This window comes from Lipomyces tetrasporus, assembly GCF_029532465.1.
Source record: "Lipomyces tetrasporus strain NRRL Y-64009 chromosome Unknown POJ06scaffold_2, whole genome shotgun sequence".
Lineage (NCBI taxonomy): Eukaryota > Fungi > Ascomycota > Lipomycetes > Lipomycetales > Lipomycetaceae > Lipomyces > Lipomyces tetrasporus.
Window position 1 is genome coordinate 91,845 of NW_026611597.1, and position 20,662 is coordinate 112,506.

General features: G+C 47.4%; 7 protein-coding genes across 7 annotated transcripts; 2 read left to right on the forward strand and 5 right to left on the reverse strand.

Moving 5' to 3' along the window:
* Nucleotides 1-452: 452 nt before the first annotated feature.
* POJ06DRAFT_265290 (NADP-dependent oxidoreductase domain-containing protein) lies at nt 453-773 on the forward strand (the record flags this gene model as incomplete). The annotated part of the gene is made up of 1 exon (XM_056189064.1): nt 453-773. One exon carries the CDS (start codon nt 453-455, stop codon nt 771-773), a length of 321 nt encoding a protein of 106 aa, XP_056045875.1.
* A 1,770-nt stretch (nt 774-2,543) lies between these two features.
* On the forward strand, nt 2,544-3,665 carry POJ06DRAFT_49284 (uncharacterized protein). Its single transcript, XM_056191122.1, has one exon. It carries the CDS (start codon nt 3,003-3,005, stop codon nt 3,402-3,404), a length of 402 nt encoding a protein of 133 aa, XP_056045876.1. The 5' UTR covers nt 2,544-3,002; the 3' UTR covers nt 3,405-3,665.
* POJ06DRAFT_49283 (major facilitator superfamily domain-containing protein) lies at nt 3,666-5,618 on the reverse strand. Its single transcript, XM_056191121.1, has 4 exons — nt 5,225-5,618; nt 4,296-5,168; nt 4,134-4,227; nt 3,666-4,081 (listed from the first exon to the last, which is right to left on the reverse strand). Exons 1-4 carry the CDS (start codon nt 5,393-5,395, stop codon nt 3,927-3,929), a joined length of 1,293 nt encoding a protein of 430 aa, XP_056045877.1. The 5' UTR covers nt 5,396-5,618; the 3' UTR covers nt 3,666-3,926.
* Nucleotides 5,619-5,771: 153 nt separating this feature from the next.
* POJ06DRAFT_298777 (OPT oligopeptide transporter protein-domain-containing protein) lies at nt 5,772-8,960 on the reverse strand. The gene is made up of 3 exons (XM_056190660.1): nt 8,663-8,960; nt 7,715-8,610; nt 5,772-7,661 (listed from the first exon to the last, which is right to left on the reverse strand). The coding sequence occupies exons 2-3, from the start codon at nt 8,607-8,609 to the stop codon at nt 5,965-5,967; spliced, it is 2,592 nt and encodes an 863-aa protein (XP_056045878.1). The 5' UTR covers nt 8,610; nt 8,663-8,960; the 3' UTR covers nt 5,772-5,964.
* Nucleotides 8,961-10,032: 1,072 nt separating this feature from the next.
* On the reverse strand, nt 10,033-11,817 carry POJ06DRAFT_244613 (putative erythromycin esterase). Its single transcript, XM_056186516.1, has 2 exons — nt 11,592-11,817; nt 10,033-11,514 (listed from the first exon to the last, which is right to left on the reverse strand). The coding sequence occupies exons 1-2, from the start codon at nt 11,704-11,706 to the stop codon at nt 10,313-10,315; spliced, it is 1,317 nt and encodes a 438-aa protein (XP_056045879.1). The 5' UTR covers nt 11,707-11,817; the 3' UTR covers nt 10,033-10,312.
* Nucleotides 11,818-11,931: 114 nt separating this feature from the next.
* On the reverse strand, nt 11,932-13,390 carry POJ06DRAFT_244616 (uncharacterized protein). Its single transcript, XM_056186517.1, has 2 exons — nt 12,751-13,390; nt 11,932-12,702 (listed from the first exon to the last, which is right to left on the reverse strand). Exons 1-2 carry the CDS (start codon nt 13,284-13,286, stop codon nt 12,126-12,128), a joined length of 1,113 nt encoding a protein of 370 aa, XP_056045880.1. The 5' UTR covers nt 13,287-13,390; the 3' UTR covers nt 11,932-12,125.
* A 982-nt stretch (nt 13,391-14,372) lies between these two features.
* POJ06DRAFT_265296 (uncharacterized protein) lies at nt 14,373-15,476 on the reverse strand (the record flags this gene model as incomplete). Its single annotated transcript, XM_056189065.1, has 2 exons — nt 14,373-14,990; nt 15,048-15,476. 2 exons carry the CDS (start codon nt 15,474-15,476, stop codon nt 14,373-14,375), a joined length of 1,047 nt encoding a protein of 348 aa, XP_056045881.1.
* Between the last annotated feature and the right edge of the window lie 5,186 nt (nt 15,477-20,662).

Sequence of the window (20,662 nt, forward strand, 5' to 3'; positions counted from 1 at the left end):
TTGTCTATGGCCAGAGCTGTGAGAGTGGATCCTTTGTCGCAGGGGGCGTGAGTGCTCAAGCCCTAACTGCGACCTAAATCCGAGACTACCAATGTACACTCACTACACTGCCCAGGGTCGACCACTCAGGACTGCGGTATGGACAAGGTGGGATTATCGCAGATACACTAATTACCTGGAGCTTCAGTGTTATCGGTGATGCCTCGATGAGGGAGGGGTAGGAACTCAATTAAGCTTGGAGCGTGGAGCTTTGGAGGGGAGGTAGCTTGTGCATAAATAAAATAATACATATTTCTTAGTAGAGCTATCTGCTACCTACCTGGGCAATAAAGTCCTTCTTCTCCAGGATTTCTCTTCTCTTCTTTAAACAATCAAACAATTCATCTCAATCTTTAAACTCCCATCCTCCAAAATCTAATAATCTGTTGGCAGGCTTCGGCACAAACTGGGCAATGGGTCTTGGTGAATGTACCGAGGAAATGACCTACGACTTGCTCGACACTTTCTACGACCTCGGCGGAAATTCTGTCGACACCGCCAACGCCTACCAAGGTGGTCAGAGCGAGGAGTGGATTGGTGACTGGATGCAGGACCGTGGTCGTCGAAATGAGATGGTTATTGCAACCAAGTACACCATGACTCCCATGGCTGGAAAGCCCGTGAACCAGAGTAACTACGGTGGTACTGGTAGCAAGACTATGCACATTTCCATTGAGGCCAGTCTTAAGGCCTTGAAGACAGATTACATCGATATCGTAAGTTCTCGTCCTTGAGTTTCAAATACTGCTGCACTATCCGCGGTGCAAATAATCGTCTTCGAGCTTGACACTGTCAGTCGCTCACTGTTCCTGCTAAGCCGGCATTTAAATGACAACGAATACTTTCTCGAGCAATAATCCTTTTGCCAGGTACATAGCACAGGAACAGTCTGAAGAGACGGCAGCAACTGGTCCTGAACAGCAAATCAATATTGAGACTTTATGCACGTTCAGATACACCTTTTGAAAGAAATATAGCCAGCCCGCCACCAGCATATTTTCTTCGCACGAATATACAGCATGATCTGGACCAATTCGCCTCCACCGTATGAGCCGTCTCGTGACCGATCTACTTATACAGACAATGTGCCGCTTCAGAACCTGCGCCCACTCGAAGGACTTGGGTCTCATCCACCTGCGCCCCTGACCCTGCAACCTTAATTTCGATGGGCTAGGTGCTCATCCAACTCCGACCTTGGAGGCTGCAACCCCAATCGAGTCTCCAAAAGATCAAGACACGGCGAAGAAAGGAGTGACACATGTGTGGGTCATGTTCTTTGTTGTCGGTCTTGTTGCTGCAGGAATCGCTGTGATACCGTTCATACTCCAAACCAAGAAATCAAACTATGTATTAGTCGTGCTCGGGCAAGAGGATTTTGTTATGTATCAAGGATATGCTCAGGTGGCCGTTGTACATTAACAACTTGTTCTTGTTGAACTTTGTCTTTGCTTGTTCTTGCGATCTCTGCGGCAATCTTGAAGTATATACGCTTAACCCACGTCTGAATGCCCTTCGCTACGATAGTGCTACTTGCCATTTTTAACAGGAGTAATATACAGATTGTCTTTGAAGAATGTCATGACCGGAGCCGGCTGCAGTCCAATGTAATCATCTAAACTCCGAGACCAAAACCCTGGGCATAAAAGATAAAATAAAAATGATCCTAGTCAACAGAGGGCATACTCATCTACTGAATTGTAGTCATTTTCAGCCGGAATGGTATCTCCCTGGCGCGTCATCACTTTTTCAACCCGCTCATTCTATTGCGCCAGTCAGAAGCAAAATTGGCAAACACGCTGATTCTACACAATCTTCGACTTCGGAATTGGCCGGCGCCACAGACAGCGTGCTTTCCATTCGCGTTCTAGTGGAACTACCTGCTCAGTCAGCCGACGCACCAGGCTGAACTGAGCCACCCGGGAAGGATTGTCCGCCAAGAGCCAACAACTGGCAACAATGGCGTTGCTTGCCGTCCCTGCGTCGCTTAAGTTCCATTTCAGGCGTGAAAGCATAATTTTGAGAAAATATGAAGCTAGGTGGACAAGAAGATGGGTTGTTGGAACTCGCAAGATAGTCTTTTAGACCTTGTTGCGTTCCAAGAGGTATTAACAGGGACTATTAATGTACATGTTCGATGCCTAAAAGACCCGATACCCCTCTCTAGTGAATGACTGTATTTTCTTTGTAGCTAATCTTTAAGAAGTAAAGTTTTGCATGAACTGCTGAACATAGAAGTGCGTGTGAAAATATAATCATTCTACTATACTCTCTAGAGTAAGGATCTACGATCGTACGACTCTGCTATCAAATCTCTTGATCATCGTGTACAGGCCGTCGCCTGAGGAACGACGGTGCGGTAAATGTGTACCTGAGTCAGGGGTACACTAAACTCTAATAAAGGATAGTCGATGTGGCTCTAATCACTCCTTGATCACGTGAACCCGCACTCACTAATAATAAGTGAGATCCAGCCCGTCGGCTCACCGTCAGTAGTGTCAAGTATCATGACGTAGAGAACACCATGAGTGACTACCGTTTGCCTTGTGCAAACCAGAGAGCGTACACATTTACTATCTTACTATGAGGGTACAGTTGTCTTTTCAACATAATTTGACCAGCAAGAGTGGTGTATATTCTCCGTATATGTCATCTAAACTAATCATAAAGAGTCAGGACAAATTCTAGTTTTCCTCTATGGGGCTGTGCCATTTTCTGATGTTTGGTTGCACATGTTTATGGTCCAAGCTGCTATTAAATTGCCAAAGGTAGCGTTGCGGCTGAATGAAGGCTACCTTGACATTAGGCCATGAGCGAGCACGTACGAAAGATCGACAGACGTATGGCCGTCGCCAGGGACAAGTCAGTCAGCAACTCGGTCTGATATCTTCCATTTATATTTGGGCCTATCTACATTTCATACGCCATCTTCAACACCGTCTTCACAAGCGATTGTACTGTTAACCATGCCCCGGACTTCGGCCAAAAACGCGGAAGATGTTGTGGCCGCGCTCGACCTTCACTCATTCGGAGATACCCGCGGAGTTCTTGTCACATCAATGAATGATATCCCGGGCTATCGCGTTGTTCGTGTTCTCACAACGGTCTATGGACTCACCGTCCGTTCCCGGAATATTATCGCTGATATTGGCGCCGGCTTCAAGTCGCTGATTGGCGGTGAGTTGGGCATCTTGACGAAAATGTTGTACGACAGCCGGAATTCAGCCGCCGACAAGATGATTGGCGAGTGTTTGGCAAAAGGAGGGAACGCGATTATCGCGATGAGATTTGAGGGCGGAGAAATCGAAGGCAGGTTTGCAGAAGTATGCGCGTATGGTACAGCCTGTGTAGTTGAGAAGATCGATTAATAGCAGCGCAACAAATGTCAGTTTGGATATAAGCAGAACGATTGTTAGTTCAGTTGATGTTTTGTCGACTTTGGTCCAATTTCGCTAGCTTGCGACTATGTAATATTTGGCAACAGTCTCACGACCTGGAATGCAACAAAGGTAGAGTGTGGCGGTTAGAAACTGTCCTAAAAGCGACGGAACTATGCGTCACATACGTCCTCTCCTCGAACCCATGATCCTCAAAGTCCAGATAATGTAAATCTCTATTCTCTACACAACCACAATATCTCTATAACACTGACAATATGGTCAACTGTAGTAGCCGGAGTTTTCCCGTGGAACTACCCGAGAGATCGGCTGGGGCGGAGACAACTTCTGAACCGATCTTGCAGATGCCAACAATACTGCAAGCATCCAGGGGCCACGTCGAGCCAACGTAGGAAACGAGTAGCAAAAAAGTCAGAAGTATGAGTGCTTGAACTGACAATGATTCAGAACGCAAGAGATACCCCAATCCTGCCGTTTTTGATGCAGATGTCATCATCCACACTTCTGACGGTCTCGACGCTTCACCCTTCTCAACTCAAGCACAAAAAGGCTTGCGACAATATACGATAGTCCAGCAAAAATTTGGGGATACAAATATTCCCTGGATGAACCAGGACGTCGCAGCTTCAGAGCAATGACTTCTGAGACTATTCGTAGAGTTATAGAAAATTCACAAGCATGGGAAAGATAATTACGTACATGTTGTCGGCAATATAATGGACGTCCACGCAAGAGAGAGGAGCGACTGAAGCTCTTTAAGACCCGCGACTTCTACGCACAACGGACCGATGGTCTATGCAGCAAAATTATTAGCACATTGCTCTTAACCTTAACGAAGTCAACCTGATTGGAGTCACTGACCATCCAAAAGACGCCGACGATTCCTCCGATTATAAGCGCAAAGAAAACAGTTAGCCCGTACGACGTAGCTGGAAGCCAAAATGCGAAGCAGCAAAGACCGCATAATAACGTGAGCAATCCGGCAACATCAATCCTGCTGTAGCGATCACTCCAAATTCCAATGATGGGCCTGCCAACTGCGGTGCCAATATTCAGAAAACCGACAATATCAGTCGCCTGAGCTCGGGACAGGCCAATGGACATGGCAAAATCCGGCAGTGAAAAGAGGATTGTAATATAGCCAAGCATGCTGATGATGGCCCAGGACAACAAAAGTAGTACGTCGTACCGACGGAGGAGCCTTGTGTCGAAAGCGAACTGGGTGGGTCTAATGTGGTGATTTCGATCGCGCATTAGAATTGCGGCGGTCATGTTGCCGACGAATGTGATAATTCCAGTAACCCGAAGAGCCCACGCCAGCCCAAGGCGATCAATCATAGCCTGCGTTGCCCAGGAAAATACGGCGCCCCCGATTCCCGACCCACCAGAACTAATGCCATTGGCAAGACTGCGTTTTTTTTCAAACCACTGGGAGAGGACAGCCATGCTTGGTATGTAATTAAATCCGACACCAAGACCAACAAGCAGGCCTTGAGTAAGGTATAAGTGCCAGACACGATTTGCGAACGACGCTGCAATAAATCCCCCGGACAGCAAAATAACTCCAATGGTCATTGTGAACCTTATGCCGAATTTACGCGTCAGAAACGTAACTAGCGGTGCCGCCAACATTGCCATGGAAAAGTTAAAGCCCCCAATGAGTGCGAAATCGATGGAAGATGCCTCGGGGTAAATGCCGCTATTCAAGTAGTGGGACAGGTAGACTCCGTACGACTATTCAGGTTGATCAGCAGCAGTCACTGTCAGACGCTGTTGAAGCGAACACTTACCGCCACTATGCCCCAGGAAAAACAATTTACCGCAAAACAGGCGGCTACACATACCCAGCCGTATCCACCATCAGGCGGTGGAGTCACTATTTCGTCGTCCTGGCGTCCCCTTGGAAGGTCGATGTCGGCGATTGTGGCGATGGCCGTGGATTTATCATCGCATTCCTCCATGCCTCGTGCATGAAGCCGGAACAAAATATCTATCCTCTTTTGCTAGGTCCTTGTCAATGTCTCGGAAATGTGTGAGCAAAATGTAAGCATTTTTTGCTGGCACTCCAATAGCGGTAAGATTAGACTTTAAAGATGGGCCAAAACTATCGGTGACCGATAGCTATCGTCTAACCGGGTAACGTTCTTGTACCGTGCAGACGACTAACTAGTGGGGATTACCCATTCTCCGCGGCGAATGGCGGACAGCGGCACTTGGCCGGATTTTGACGAAACGGGCATGCAAAGTTGGTACAATACCCTTGATTCTTGTGCCTCAGGGGCAGAAGCGAATCGCGTCCAATAAATTATCCAGAGCTACACTAAACGTCCACAGTGGCCTAGCTGATATGGAATCCTGGAGACAGCGCTTTTCAGATTCTCTACTCTTGGATGATATGGTTTCTCTCCATCCATTTATACATGTATTATTTCCTATTTAAATATCGACCATCAACTATAATTAGCGATATTCCCTGTCTTAACCAGTATAGAAACTTTTTACCGTCGCCAACAACGGCCATTCCCGATGCTCACTCAAACGAACCTACCGGCAGCCCAAAGGTCGTACCCGGTGGCAGCTGATATAGCGCCGCCTTCCTGGCACCGTCAACACCTGCTGTGGAGACCGTATTTCCCCACCATGGCAGGTGCGCTTTGGGAAGTGTCAATGACACGAATATCAGAATCCCACAAAATGCTACACCAGCTGATAATGCCGATGTCAGAATATAATTGTACTTCGTCCACCAAGAGAGATACCGTCTGCGGATAAAGAACATAAATATGAACGACAAATACATTCCAGGAGTGTAATAGGACAGGTTATAAGTCGAACCCCAGCGCGATACGCCAGCGAGCACGAGAACCGGATGGACATTTTTCAACTGGCGAGGGAAAAGTCGGCGGAGAATGTAGCATGGAACAGCAGCGACTGCGCCAATAAGGAAAGAATATTTCAGAACTGGGTAGAGCTGATTGAAAGTTCGCGTGGGACCAACAACGCCGAACAGCAGACTCGCAGAGTACAATGAATGCGGGAATGTGCAGACAAAATGACTGGCTTGCGTCGGCGAGCACAAATCGGAAACCGAATTAATCAGGAACTGAATCGCACCGACAGTAACAAATGTCTGAATCAGGGTCGCAATCATCTGACCGCGGAAAACAGCTCGGGGTGGCAATTTCGCATAATGTGCCATTTTCTGGTCTGATATAAAACCCTCTGCCTGTTCGTCTGTATTATAACCATAGACACGGCACATCATGTTCGCAATGCCATTATTCGGAATCATGTACCCGGCAAGGAGGGTGGCCAGATTACTCGTCATCAACTGGTACCCAGTAACAGAATAGATCAACGCTGATGGGACCATAATCACCGTACTGACAAGTAAGATAACAATCATACCCCATACTGGCGCGTTGGTGGGATACACTGTAAAGGCAACTATGCCAAATGCGATAGAAACCACAAAGACTATGACAAACCACCAGTCCGGGACCTCAGGGTATACAGACATCATTCGGGACATTGGATCCTTGTACATCTCATAGTTAGACGACTTTCTGTCTCGGATTCCTTTCCAGAAACCGCGGAATGCTTCTACGAGCATTTTCCAATCTCCCAAAAGCATCTGTGCAAAGGCGAATGTGTATAGCGCGAATCCAGCTCCAGTCGTCATAAGATTGCCCATGGAGATATAAGGTGGTGAATAGAGCTTATATTTGTCTTCATCAAGTGTTGAGTCCGGCTTTACGACTTTCGTAAGGTTGTATACCTTTGCTGTATTGTCATAGACGCTGTTAGTGTTGATAGGAAAATATCCAGTCCATTTGTAATTTTGCCAGTACATTCCCAGAACCATTAATCCACCGATAAGAGTGCCGGTATATCGATTTACTGTCGAAAAAAATGGCGCCACTAATGGTGTAGAATAATTTGCGACTGCCCAATCGAAAGTAGTCAGCGGGTTGAATCCAAGGCCTAGGTAAGATCCAGTCACAATTGCGAGGACTGTGTTCTTAGGTGCAATCCACGTTATCCAATTAAAGACACTAAGTGCCGTGAACAAGAATGACGGAACAAAGAAGTACAGAAACGATGCCGCGAACACGATGAAAAAAAACTTGTACTTTGTGATCGTCCACCCGTGGACCGGTCGCGAATCTTCTCGCATCAGGAGCGCACGGTTGAGCGCCAGCGTTGGAAGAATGGTAGGCCAGACGGCTTTTGTAAAATATTAGATTTAATAGGTTTAATTCGATTTAATGGAATTTTACCTTTTGTTGGATAAATGCACCACCTGCGCAGTATACCAGCCAGTCCGAAGCCGAAGAATTGCGTCGAAAAGTTCATGAGAAACATGAAGCCGAAATTAACCCACGTCTGCCCGAAGAACATATCGAGTTTCAAAGTCACGACATAGCCCATGAAGTTAGACCCTCCAGAGCCGACATTGACCATGATAGTGGAGAACATCTGCTCCTTGTATGACCACGGTCCCGGATTGAGTGAGTGTCGTGTGCCCCGGAAAGTAAAGCCCCAGTCTGGAAGCGTATATTGCAGGAATTTCCCGCAAGGATAAAGCAAGATTTGAAGAACAGCCGACTGAAGTGATAATGTCGGTTGACGAAGAGAGAAGAACTCGTTGATAAATCCGCCAATTGCAACCCATATCATCCCCAGAAAGTAGGCTCTGATGGTCTCCACCGGCATACTAGGGTCGTCCATTGGGTCACAGACAGCGCGAACTTCGGGATACGGAGAATGATACTTCATTAGCGTTGCCTCAAGCTTCAGTTCCAGCTCATAGGTCTCCACATCTAAGTTCGATGACTCTTGGCCTTGTAACAGGAGCTTTATCTTCGCGAGAGTGTCTGACGGAAAGTTGAAGTCGTCCTCGTGATATTCCGCCGCCTCGCGTAGGATCCCAAGTGACTCTTCAACCGTCATCGACTGTAGTTTCTCAAGAATAAACTCGGCCGCTGGACCGTGGATCACATCGTCTACGTCTCTTCCAGCCGTGGCGAGGCGTTCGGCTATGCGATTCTTGTCTTCGTCTGCAATGGCCGTCACGCGCACATCAAACGTCTTCTTCTCAAAATCGTCGGAGCCGGAATCTGCCTCATTACTGCGTACTACCACGCCCGAAACTTTTTCATTGAATTCGGCCATCCTACTATAGCCGTTAGCATCTTATGTAGAAGTCTTAAATAATTGGTAGCCACCTAAAGTCTCAGTCTTTCAATCGACGGTAACGCAGACCGAGTGGGGAATGACTGCACAAAATCCTGATTGCGCTCTAATAGCTGAGGGTTCTCGTCTGATACTTATTATCGGAGCTCCAGCAGTCGTATCCAGCAAAATATAGGAGCTCCAGCCATCTGAGATAAGAGTCATGTGGGGGTATGCAAAAGTGTGGCAGAGATAAGACCCGATTAGGTTGCAGAGTATCCAGGTTTCGAGAACAGTGTTAGCAGGTATCCGTCGCTGGGCGGACTGCTCGCTCCGGATGCATGCAAGTTTGTTTCTGTCGAGCACAGTCCCGACGTGCGCCAGGTAGATTGAAATTAACATATGGCCAGAGCTTAGTGTCAGCCTTGCGCAACTCAGTAGATGTCCACGAAAATACATAGGGAACACATTGTCCGGCCCCCCCCCCTCGCCCTAATCCGATCTTGCGTTTTGACATTTGCCAGCCAAGCCGACAAGCCAAGTACGGCACAAGACTGGCGAGCAACACGAATCACTTGGCAGTGAGAAATGGCGGAATGTCAAGCGCGAATATGGGTAGCCACTGATCTAGCTAAGCCTGGACCCATATCGCTAAGAAGTACAAGTGGCGCAGGCATGTGAGGACACAGCCTTGTCTTGGCTATCAAGCTTTTTGTTCAATGCGCGCTTAAAGTAGCGACGTAGTCAAGAAAAGCTAGAAGATGATAAGCGTCGCGCTCACTACTGGCCAGAGGTGGTAATTGAAGAGCACGTTATCTTCCCCTTAGCTTCCACGATATCGTTGCAACGTACGCGCTGACGCTGACGTCCAGATAGATTATCAAGCTGCTGAACCGTGCGTGCGCTCAAGCACAAACCGTCCATATACACAGTACCGAGACGTCTGCTCTCACACGGACCAACCCGGGTATAAGGTCATTTAGTTAGGCAGGTCTCGAGGTTTCCGTGCACTAGATAAGATACAACGTACACGTCGAGTTCATACATGCTCCTTGAAAAGCGAATGCAGAGATTGGCCGTAGGCATGTGGCGTCATTGGCACTCCGCGGCAAGCAGAGAAAGACGTACAGGCGCCACAGCCGCACGACAATGCTGCTTACGCGCGACCCACAAAATCGGGCATGGTGGCGGCAAGTTCATTTGCACGATAAGCTACATCCTGACTAGTCGATGGCGAGAAGTACTCGTTCTCTCATAGTGCTTTAATTCGTCGATGTGAATCATGGCGAGGTGCGACTCGTACCGTGAAACGTGCCGAGTAGGATTGCAAGTCGCAATGATGATGCATTGACATGCGATGTATCGCCCGCGGGGTTGAGGTTAAGGGGAATGTTTGAGTGTGAGCTTGAGTAACTTCCAGGTACGCAAATCTAAAATTGGCACACATAAATGGTCATGCAAGTTACTGGAAAGAGGCTTATCAATGAGCTCATGCGTTATCTGTCTTTCAGAGGCACAAACGCCAGTGGTTCAATTGACGTAGACGAACAACATATATACTTAGATAAACGGCTAAAACGAGCGCAACAACAAAACGAGCGCGTTTTCCCCGAACTCACCTTACAGCCAGAAAGCACCGTTCACGTCCTAAAACTGTTATATCTGCTGCGAAGTCACAGTTAGTACTGTAAGAGTAACCCTGGTTAAAGTCCAAATGGATAAGTTTCGTCAACTGACGCTGGATACTGTGGCTGGTCGGTCTCAAAGGCGGTCACAGGATTGGTCTCACGAAACCACATTAAAGCATCCATCTGTTTCGGTAGCACCGCTTCGGAGTAATGACTCCATCGCTCCGTTAGTGGCCTATAAATCACGCCAATGAAGCGCTCAATCCTTGCTTCCATGAGGGCTTCACGCAGTTCTTCATGCTGGCCCTCTCGCAAGTCGAGGAGAAAGGTAGACAGCTGGGACTTGTAAAAAATGTGCTCATAGCTTTCAGGCAAGGACGCCTGAATCTTCATCATTTCCATCGGCCCATCCCATTCATGGGCCGCGGCAACAGTACCGCCGTGTGTTAGACATCCAATTATGGCCACGTCACTGGCATATTGTTCCCGGCACATTTGTCCAATGTTGATTTCGTTGCGATGCATGCCCATGCCGGTGTACTGTGCGTCACCAACATGACTGTTGTGGGCCCACACTACCGCCTTTGAGCCACCCGTCTGTTTGAGCAACCTGTCAAGTGTATCGAACATGTGGGCGTCTCGCAGATTCCACGACAAGTCAGAGCCGAGGTACATAGCCCGATAGTACTCCTCTGCGTCCTTGACAAGCCGTGCATTCATCTCCGCATCAAAGAAACCCTCAAGGTCTTGTCGAGCATACTCCAGTCGCTTGGAGAGCAGGTCTACCAGAATTCGCACGACGGCCTCCTCACATGGCGCCTGACCACGCCTCAGTGCTGCTAAACCGTACTTCGCTGGATCATCCAGCCACGGCGCTAAGCAACTGTAGCGTTGCCGCGCCGCTTTAGCTGCATCAGGGTCAGTCTTATCGAGATAATCCAGAACAGCGCGAATGGACGTCTTGAGACTGTACAGATCGAGCCCATAGAACCCAGCCCGCTCAGCAGTCGGACGATGCTGGTTATACTGCTTCAGCCACTGGATAAATTCTTTCACCTCTTGATTCCTCCACATCCATGTCGGGAAGCGTTTGAACGCCGCAAGTGGATCGACATCTTTGCTTGAAACATTGCCCAGCCGGACATATCTGTCGACTGCCCGAGCGTCCGGCCAGTCCGCCTCGACTGCGACGATGGTGAAGCCGTGCTTTTCAATCAGTCGCTTGGTGATGGCTGCCCGTGCCCGGTAGAACTCAGAAGTGCCGTGGCTCGCGTCACCTATACCGGGTGCAAAGTGATGAGCACATTAGCCTTTATCCAGACATAGGATGAGAACTCGATGCTTTGTTGCTCACCTATAAGAACTATTCTGCAACTGCCAAAGCGGTCGAATTTAGCGCCGAACGAACTGTTGTCAATGTCAGGCAATTCTTCGGCAGCCGATTGGATAAGCGAGCGAACGCCAGTCATTCTGCGGAATAGTAGACGATTAGAAGATATAGCAGAGTGTAAGAGTGATTGTGTGCGTTTTCTACGAGAGAACGCTTGTACGGCGAGAATTGGCTCTGAGATGGAACTTCTCATCGCTATGGTCATGCGGCATAGTCCACCCGCGTTGAAAAGCGTGATGTCAACGCGTTACGTCATGTGGGCAGCGCGCCGTCACTTCCACAGAGTCATAGCCAAGCAAATCACGACATCTCAGATCAAGCGGATAAGATAACCAAACAGCAAATAAAAATTGTTATTTAATATGCTACGTAGATACATCATTTCGCACTGATAAATGTGCTGTCCAGGGGCGCAATCAACAAATATAGACTCGTCCACTATAACGACTATGACCAAGACTATTCCACTCTCAAGACATATCCAATAGGGACATAGTTTTAAGATTGCCCATTACTGAATGCATCTTTCAGACGACGTCCAATCTCAGGATTCTCCTTCACCATCCAGAACGTCTCTCCGAAAATTAGAACCCAAAACACCACCAAGAGCGCAAAATAGATCACCATGAACTTCACGTACATCTTAAACAATCTCAGTCTATCAGACGAATTAAACGACTTCCAGGTGCTTGTCACACTGTACATTGCATCTCGCATAGTCACGATTGTTCCCAATGTCTTGCTGTCAAAAGGAATAATTGGCTCCTCGCCCTCGGGAAGGAGGGACGCTTGGACGCGACGGCGAACAACAGTAGCCGGCAAAGTGACAAATAAGAAAAGCACGACATAGAGCGCAATAGCGAACAGAATCACAAAAATATTGAAAAATATCGAGCCGATGCTTGTCATGCTACGCATAAGAAACCAATTGCAGACCAAAGTAGAGGGAATAACCGCCACTTGATTCGCAATAAACTCAACCGCGACAGCAGGCAGAGAAAGCATGCTCAGACGAAGAGGAGTAGTCCTAATGAGCGTGAACCAGGTCCGCTGCGATGGAACAGTGATGATGATGCTAGTCAAGTTAGTTACGGCTCACGACTGATAAGTTTGCGTGACTTACTGTGTCAAGATTAGGGAAAATGGCGCGAGACAGAGACAAACGAGGGGGCCGAGAAGCGGTTCAAAGATACGTGGCGTTAATGGCCACAACAAGCCTCCCAAGATGAGCCTGACGAGGATGCTGGCGACCGCCTGAACTATATTCGCGGACATTCCACGGAAAGGTGCCCATGGACCAGCCTCCTGTCGAAGATATGCCAGTGTTCGTCTAATGCTGGATGTCACGAAGACATTCTTTCCGCCGTACACCCGATTTCTTCCATTGCCATCGGCCTCAAGCTGAGGGTGAGCATCAACGTCGTCATCCTCCAATACTAGATGTTCGCTCGATTCGTTACTTAAAGGACGATAACCTTCGTAGGGATCTTCGACCGCGGCAAGAGTTGTAATGACAGTGGCGACATGTTGCAGCAGTAAGGCTGTGACTGTAAACAGAATCACCGTAATAACCAATACGGTCGCAGGACCCTTCGGGATGGAAACGTTCTGGTCATCACCGTCCAGCACTACCATCTCGCGGAATGTAGCCGAGAGCATCGTTTGACTTGTTTAAGCGAAAGGAAAGAGAATTTGATATGGATAGAGACAGGTGGACGAAGGAGTAGAGCACCAGCCCATCAGACGCTTAGTACTGCGGAATGACTGATGACGCAAGCCGAGCCAGTCAGATTCGGTTGGCACGAGGTCACGGGCCACAGCGGCCGTGCGCAGCACAGCCCTCGGTGAGGCGGTGCGCGGGAACAGCTGCTCGGTCACATTCAATATGTCGCGTATTCAAAGGTTTGCATGCTTTACACTGAAAAGCTGGAATCATAGTCCTGTTTATGTTGCGATCCGAACTGCTAGTTGTCTTTTTGGAGTGGTTCAAGGGTCTGTCTCAATTATTTGGGCATTTGTCTATTGGTCCCTTGGCTTAATGATGGCGTTTTGAACAGCTATTGTTCGAACACAAAGCGATCTCTGCATGGTGTACTTTCAGAAGCAACGGAAGGTTTTTGCTCTTTTGTCAAAGATACCTTCAAAAACAACGACTTGGCTAGCTAGCTTTTTGGGACGATTATTTAATTGGATAGTGATCCTGCGCAATAGCCACTATCCTAGGCACACACGAATCTGAGGTACCGGACACGACGCAAAGACGCAAAGCTGCTATATAGTGAACCCGCATGTATGGAAACTTTAGACAGTCATCTTGTGAAATATATAGTTCTCAGAACGAGAGCTTTGCAGGAACGACAATACGCTCGCTGTATCTTAGTCCCCCTCTTAGATATACGCTTCGCTGTTTGACATGAAGCAATATTGCTATAATCTACAATCGGTTTGGAACTTCGTGTGAAATACCCGAAAATCCAGCACTACTAGCGAAGTTGGTCCCCGCAATCGTTCTTTACGTTTACACGATTACATAAGTCGACCAGAACAAGAGTCGTCCAGAGGGCAATCAAAAGGAAACCCGCAACACGATGACCGGTACGTCTCGAGTCCTTCCGCCGGTTCCAGATGCGCTGTGGACAACTAGCCATTCCCGCACGAAATCGTAATATTACCAGAGATTTAGCCAATTTCACTTAAAAGGCAACGCGGCAACTTCTGTTGCGTACACTAAGCCCAAATGCGGTGTTAACGTTTGGGTATGACTCGAGACAAACAATCTCGCGCTCTTTTCAATGTTATTTTATCAGAAAAGGCAGAGATCCCGGCGTCGTTACCCAGAAGTCCAGCTTCGTCTGCCAATAAATTGTCGATGACCTCGCCTACCCCGCTTGCGTGAAGAACTCTGCCAATCGCTAAATGAATATTGCATAGCTCTCTATCCGGAAACTCGATTGCATGACCCCGAGGGCCCGCACCGAAGGTAACCTCTTCACCATCTGGATGAAGGGTCCTCGTGCTGCCGCCATATGGCTTTGAGGACGAATAACGCAGTCGGTATCTCTCGCCCAAGCATTCAACCCCTATGAAAAACTTCTTAAACATTGCGCTGCTGAACTGATCGGTGCAGAACAAGTTAGCAAGGCTTTTTATGTGCTGGGCGTCGAGCTTAGACTCCACATTGGTACCAGCAAACACAGAAAAAAGCATTTGCACCGTCGAATGATTGGAGACCACGTGCGGCATGATATTGGTCACTTCAAGGCTTCGAATTCTGGTCGGTCCAGCGTTCTCTAAATCTTCCTCCGCTGCTGATGAATCAATTGCCACGCCAATCGAAGATACTACACCATCCCTATCGAGAATCTAGACATGCCGACTGTCAGCTGAAGCCTCCTCGTTGGAAATAAGTACCAAACTAACCCGTTGCTTGCCGAATAAGTAAGGGGCTGAATACAACTGGAAGTCGAAAGCTGTCCAAACTCGTCCCACATAGCCTCTTATGGGAAGCAACAAATCCTCAAACATCTTGAGCGCCCAATCCAAGATTATCTTTGTCAGCTCATCCGATTCAGAGAATCGCAGGGCTGCGCTTTGCCATGTGAGACCCGGTACTGGAGAAAGTCTACCCGACGAGCTCGTGACATCAAGAAGCGACGAGACACCGTTGACAAGTAAGACCGTCGACAGTATGTTAACTCTTTTGCGAAGGAAGACAATATCGTGCCACAAATTGTCTGCTATTGAACTGGGGCAGTAACATTCACTCAAAAGTGCGCAGGTCAGGAGTCGAGCATCATAGTGTTGACGAGCGACTTGAATCTGAAAGCGAGCATCATCCGGCAATGACATGCAAATCGTCCTCAGAGCATCCAGTAAAGTTCTGTGATCCATGACAGTCTCATAGCTCTCGCAAGGACGACAGAAGCAACGCTACGGACAGGATACACTCCGGTGCCATTATTTATATATTGTCTTACCTCTGTTAGTTGAAAGCATGATTGGGGGTGACTGCCGGTTAGGAGAAGCGAAAGTATCACATGCCACGCGGTTACTGGGACTGGTTGAAACTCCCGAGGAGGAAATGCTGTGCGAGTGCTGTAGTCACGAGTCGACTGAATGATACATACAAGCAGTAAATCAATATTCATAATCAACAATTCTCAGCTTTCTTCCTCAGATTACCCCAGATAAGTCCAAATAACGGTTGGCCAAGCCGCTGTATAGCCAGAAATCACCCACAGCCATATATAGAGCGATAAGGACCGACCTCGCCACCGTGCCGAAGCAATACAGACCTCCGGCGAGGGTTTTGAAGTTATTAAAAGAGTTCAAGTGATGTGGAGGGCTAGGTTGATTGCAGCAAAGAACTCAACATATATTCCTTCACAAATCCAATGACTACTTTAATTCCGTAGTAGTATTTGAATCAAATTGAATCAAATTAATAGATCAATCAGTGGACCAGGCTAATAATTGAGTGGATTGAGCCACTGACTCAGGTAATACATTGCGAAAACCGTACTGACGCATTCCACAAGCTATTGGAACCAAATTTCAGGAATTGACAAAAGCGAAACGCAAGCATTATCGCACTGCAATGTGAAGCAGGGCTGTAGGCGGATAGGCGGATAGGCGGATTTGGCGGATAGGATATCCGCCATACTTTCGATTGGCGGATACAGATGGCGGATATGGCGGATAATCCGAAAATTCTTAATTAAATTGAAAAAAAGGTCAAATCGAACAGGGTTAGGGTCATGGTTAGCCCTAACCCTTACCTTGCATTATGCTAGCACTGTCGTACACTCTCACATGTAGCCGGGATCACCGACCAAATAAGTTGCGTCCGCTACAGCGAGTCCATTTAGAAAATTTAAATATCATGTTACTGATCTTTGCGAAATTTTTGAAGAAATTAGATATATAATAACTATTAATGAATTTTGCAGATTTTTACAGGCGGATGGCGGATGCGGATATGGGAAAATTTGGCGGATATCCGCATCCTCACAATGACGATGACATTGGTGATATAAGTGCACCGCTTGCAGCTCCGCTCAAGCACAATCGCTCGAGATTAAAATTAATTACATTCTTATTTCACCTAAGCTTCATTGAGTATGGTCTGAATCTCGCAATTTGGTTTAGCCCTGAGCCCGACCCCCAACACTTCACGCGATTGGGTTGTCCTGTATGCTTCTGCAAGACTCGCATGATGGTGACACTCAAATACCCATTGTTAGCGCTGATCGTCTTCTCCTTAGTCACTGCATTTGTGGATTCCTAAAGTTGACACCAAGTATCGCAATGTCGTTTTTGTGGATTCCTGAGGTTGACACCAAGTATCGCAATGTCTTAAGCGCCCGAGTTTTGCATCGGATTAATGAATCTAATAAGACGAAGCTGGTAAAGAAGAAGTATAAGTATTTACTTTAGAATCCAAGAAGCGTCTAGAAACCCAGAAATTGATAATCACAACGACAAAATAATCTGTCCCCAATCAACCCGAATTCCAACGATTCAACAATCGTACGACGCAGTGAGGTCGTTAAGCTGGTCCTACATCCTACAGCTATCACATAACTCATTATCCCTTCATCCCACTGAAGTTTGATCATATGCGAATGCAACATACGTATTAATTAGAAATTTCTGACGTCGCATTGAGGAGACTAGCAGTCTTGTCTGCAATCTCGTGGTATAACTAAGCCTTAGCAAACCCCGGAGAGTTTATCAGTATAGCATAAGCGCTGATACCCCATGCTCTCCTGGTCTTACCATGCAAACACATTCGTTCTCTTAAGACACACGTATTTCTTTTAGTAGCAAGATGCTACATTGCCTCTGCCGCAGAGACATACTTTCGGATGCGTCTTATTCCCTTGAAACACGCCGCTCCTCTCCAAGGCGTTGACTCCAAAGCATTTAGACTGAAGTTCGGTGACGATAGCCGATATTTCCGTCAAATTCGTCGTTTGCTCTGAATACACCCTGCTAATTACGATTGCGCAATTGTCGACCGTCCAGGCAGCGCTTCGTAGGTTGACTGTGTCGCTACCAATCATGAGGTTTGCGGCTTTGAAGCAGTCATTGGCATTAGCCTTGTGTCTCCTCGAACATTGATATCCACTGTCGAGGCTCTCTACAAGTGAAAAACTTGCAGTAGTCATCATAGTCATTATAGTAATGAACTGTATCATTATTTTCGTGGCGACCATGGTTGGCGCAGATTTCAAAGTAACCAAGCGAAGTTGAAGACTAGAAATGACGGATCGAAGAAAGATATAGATTTGTAGAGCTCAGAAAACTCAAGCACCGTCCTGCTCCCGCGCCACATGCCTGCTGTTCCGACTGTACCATTGCCATTCCTCAGGCAATTAGTGGCGCCGGGTCTCTCTGTCGGGTCTCCAATGCTCCTCCACCAACTCAGAGTGCGCCGTTAGTGCCCCTACTGAAATATGACAATTTTCATCACTGGGAAGACTCCGGATTGACTAGAGAGTAGACAGCTGCCGTCGAGTCTCGGCCCGGCTGGGATGATTTAAGGTTAATCCGGCGCCAACCGTCTGTATGTCAGCAATAAGTTTAACTTTAATGAGGTGGCGCGGCGGCAAGCCAGCACACGGTCCAATTCATTGATTGCACTCTATCTTAATTAATTGTCGTTGCTGGTGCCGGCACCCTTGGATCGTTTGCGTGACGGGATGCCGCGTTCCTCTCGCGTTATATTGTTGTTTTGTTAGGGTCATTTGTTTCTCGGTCGTCAGGTACTTCGAGGCGTGAGGGCTACTGGACAGGAATGATTGTGCGTAATTGAATCGTGACAGATTGACAGGCGGGATCATAAGATTAGGGTTTCAGAGGTTGCCGCAGCTGCGAGACCGCCATAGAACGCCGTAAAGCCGAGGTAATGTTTACAGTCACTTCATATCGGTTTATTTATTAATAGCTAGCTACGGGGCATGAATCATGCAACCCGTCGGAAAGCTATGTCATGATTTAGTTTTCCGTTTCAAATTAATTTTAGAGGGCAACTGATTAGCGCCAACGAGGTTATGGTGGGACTGCGTTAAAGGCGTTTGTGTGGAAACCCCGAGTTGCATATGTGGGCTATTATTGTGTAACACAGCTAGTGGAATCTTGCATCGATATGACACCTTCGTCTTCCGAGTCGGGTTGAACCTTCGTCACTTGGGTTAACAGCGGATAATCTTAACGATGGCCAACCGCACCGGTCTTGCAGAGATTACGTTGTTCATTTTGATCACCAGTACACATATGTCAATTCTATTGGGGAGCAAATGGTGGTGTCAACCAAGGCATTGAAGATGTGGCTGTGGCTGTGGTGTTCAATGCACAAATGGGAACAATATCGAATGTTCTGGGGACCACCGAATTAATTGTGTTGGTTTGACTGATGAATCAGCAGGTGAAATTGTAGACGCAAAAGGATTTATCCCTTGTAGTCGTGCCGATTTATTGCCAATGGTTAGCTCCCCACATCAGGTTAGGTCCCAGCCGATGCAGCACATTGGTTCACAACCCAATTGGTAATTCACCATAGTTATTCAAAACTGATGAAATTAGTTCATTTACAAAGCAACAAGATACTAAGAAGGGGCTTATAAGTTATGATCCTGAGCCATAATCTATCAATACATAAACCAACCACGAGAATATAACAAGCTTCTGCTGCTGCTACAGCGGATGGGATCCCGAGACTTGGGCCGTTCGTGTCCTGCCGATATACAGTATAAGAATATTCTTTTTGTGGCATCTTAAGTCAACTGCTGTCCTACACAGGCAAGTGGCAGTCGAGTACTACATCTAAAATGGCGGCAAACTAGCCTATTCAGGTTAGAAAGCGGCACACGTGATTATTATAATATTCGCCGAATAACTAATATTATTCGCAATAAAATCATCGAATATTATTCGTAATACTCGGCATTTGGGAATAACGAATACGAATATAGTCGATTACTGCGAATGTTCGTATTCGGAACAGCCCCTACCACGGTATTCGATTCTTCACGTGACAATAAGCCGCAGCAAACCTTCCCATGCTTACGTCATTCATGAGATTAAGCCAACAAAGAACCCAGAAATTCCAAGCGGATTCCTGGACGAGTGTTCGTCCCGGACTATAACAGGGCGCAAACCGGACCTTGCAAGATGGAACGATAGGAGGGTCGCATATAACGTCCTAGAAATCGCCGAGATCCAACGCCGGAGCGCGAGACGAGCTAGACCGTGGGACTGTGCAACGGGATTTAGAGGACTATAGTGAGTAATGTATAAGCGCCTCCTTGAGTTGTTATCGAAGGGTGGCACTACGGAGGCGGTATATCTGGCCATATGAAATCTTCCATAGCCTTGGAAACTATCGTAGACAAGTGCTTCCTTCAGCTTACAACGTAGATATGGTTTGAACGATCCATGCCCGTTGGTGATAACGACACGGTACGGTCAGCTGGGAAAGCTATCGCAAAAGCACAATCTCAACGAACCCTAATCCATTTGCGCTGTGTCCCCACCACCCAACTTGGAATATGGAAAAGCCATCGGCGCCACGAAAAACGTTCTCGCAGGACTGTGCGTGCTCAGCTGTAGTCCAAGAAGTATTATTGTTAATACTTGCCGTAAGCACGCAACAAGGGAAGCCGCAGCTGGGCCTTGGACTCTTGGACGGCCAATCGGTAGGTTAGGCTGATGCCGCAATTAACCCCTTGATAACGCACTTGGCCCGGACGACCAATTAACTTCAGGCACAAGAACTGTAAGCCAAACTTCGGCGAACCACCGCACGAAGCCGCTTATCGGCATATCGTATAATAGGCCGATTGCGCTAGCCAAACGTGGACCAATTTATACTTTGTTGCGCTGGGCAAATAGGTCGGTCCGATTGCGAATGTTCTAACGCTGACGAGCTTAGTGGCATGTGGATCGTCAATCGGTTCACCAGGGCCATGATTGCAATCGGTTTCATTCAATGCATGCCCGAAGAGAACCATGCGCAATATCCTTGCAGGATT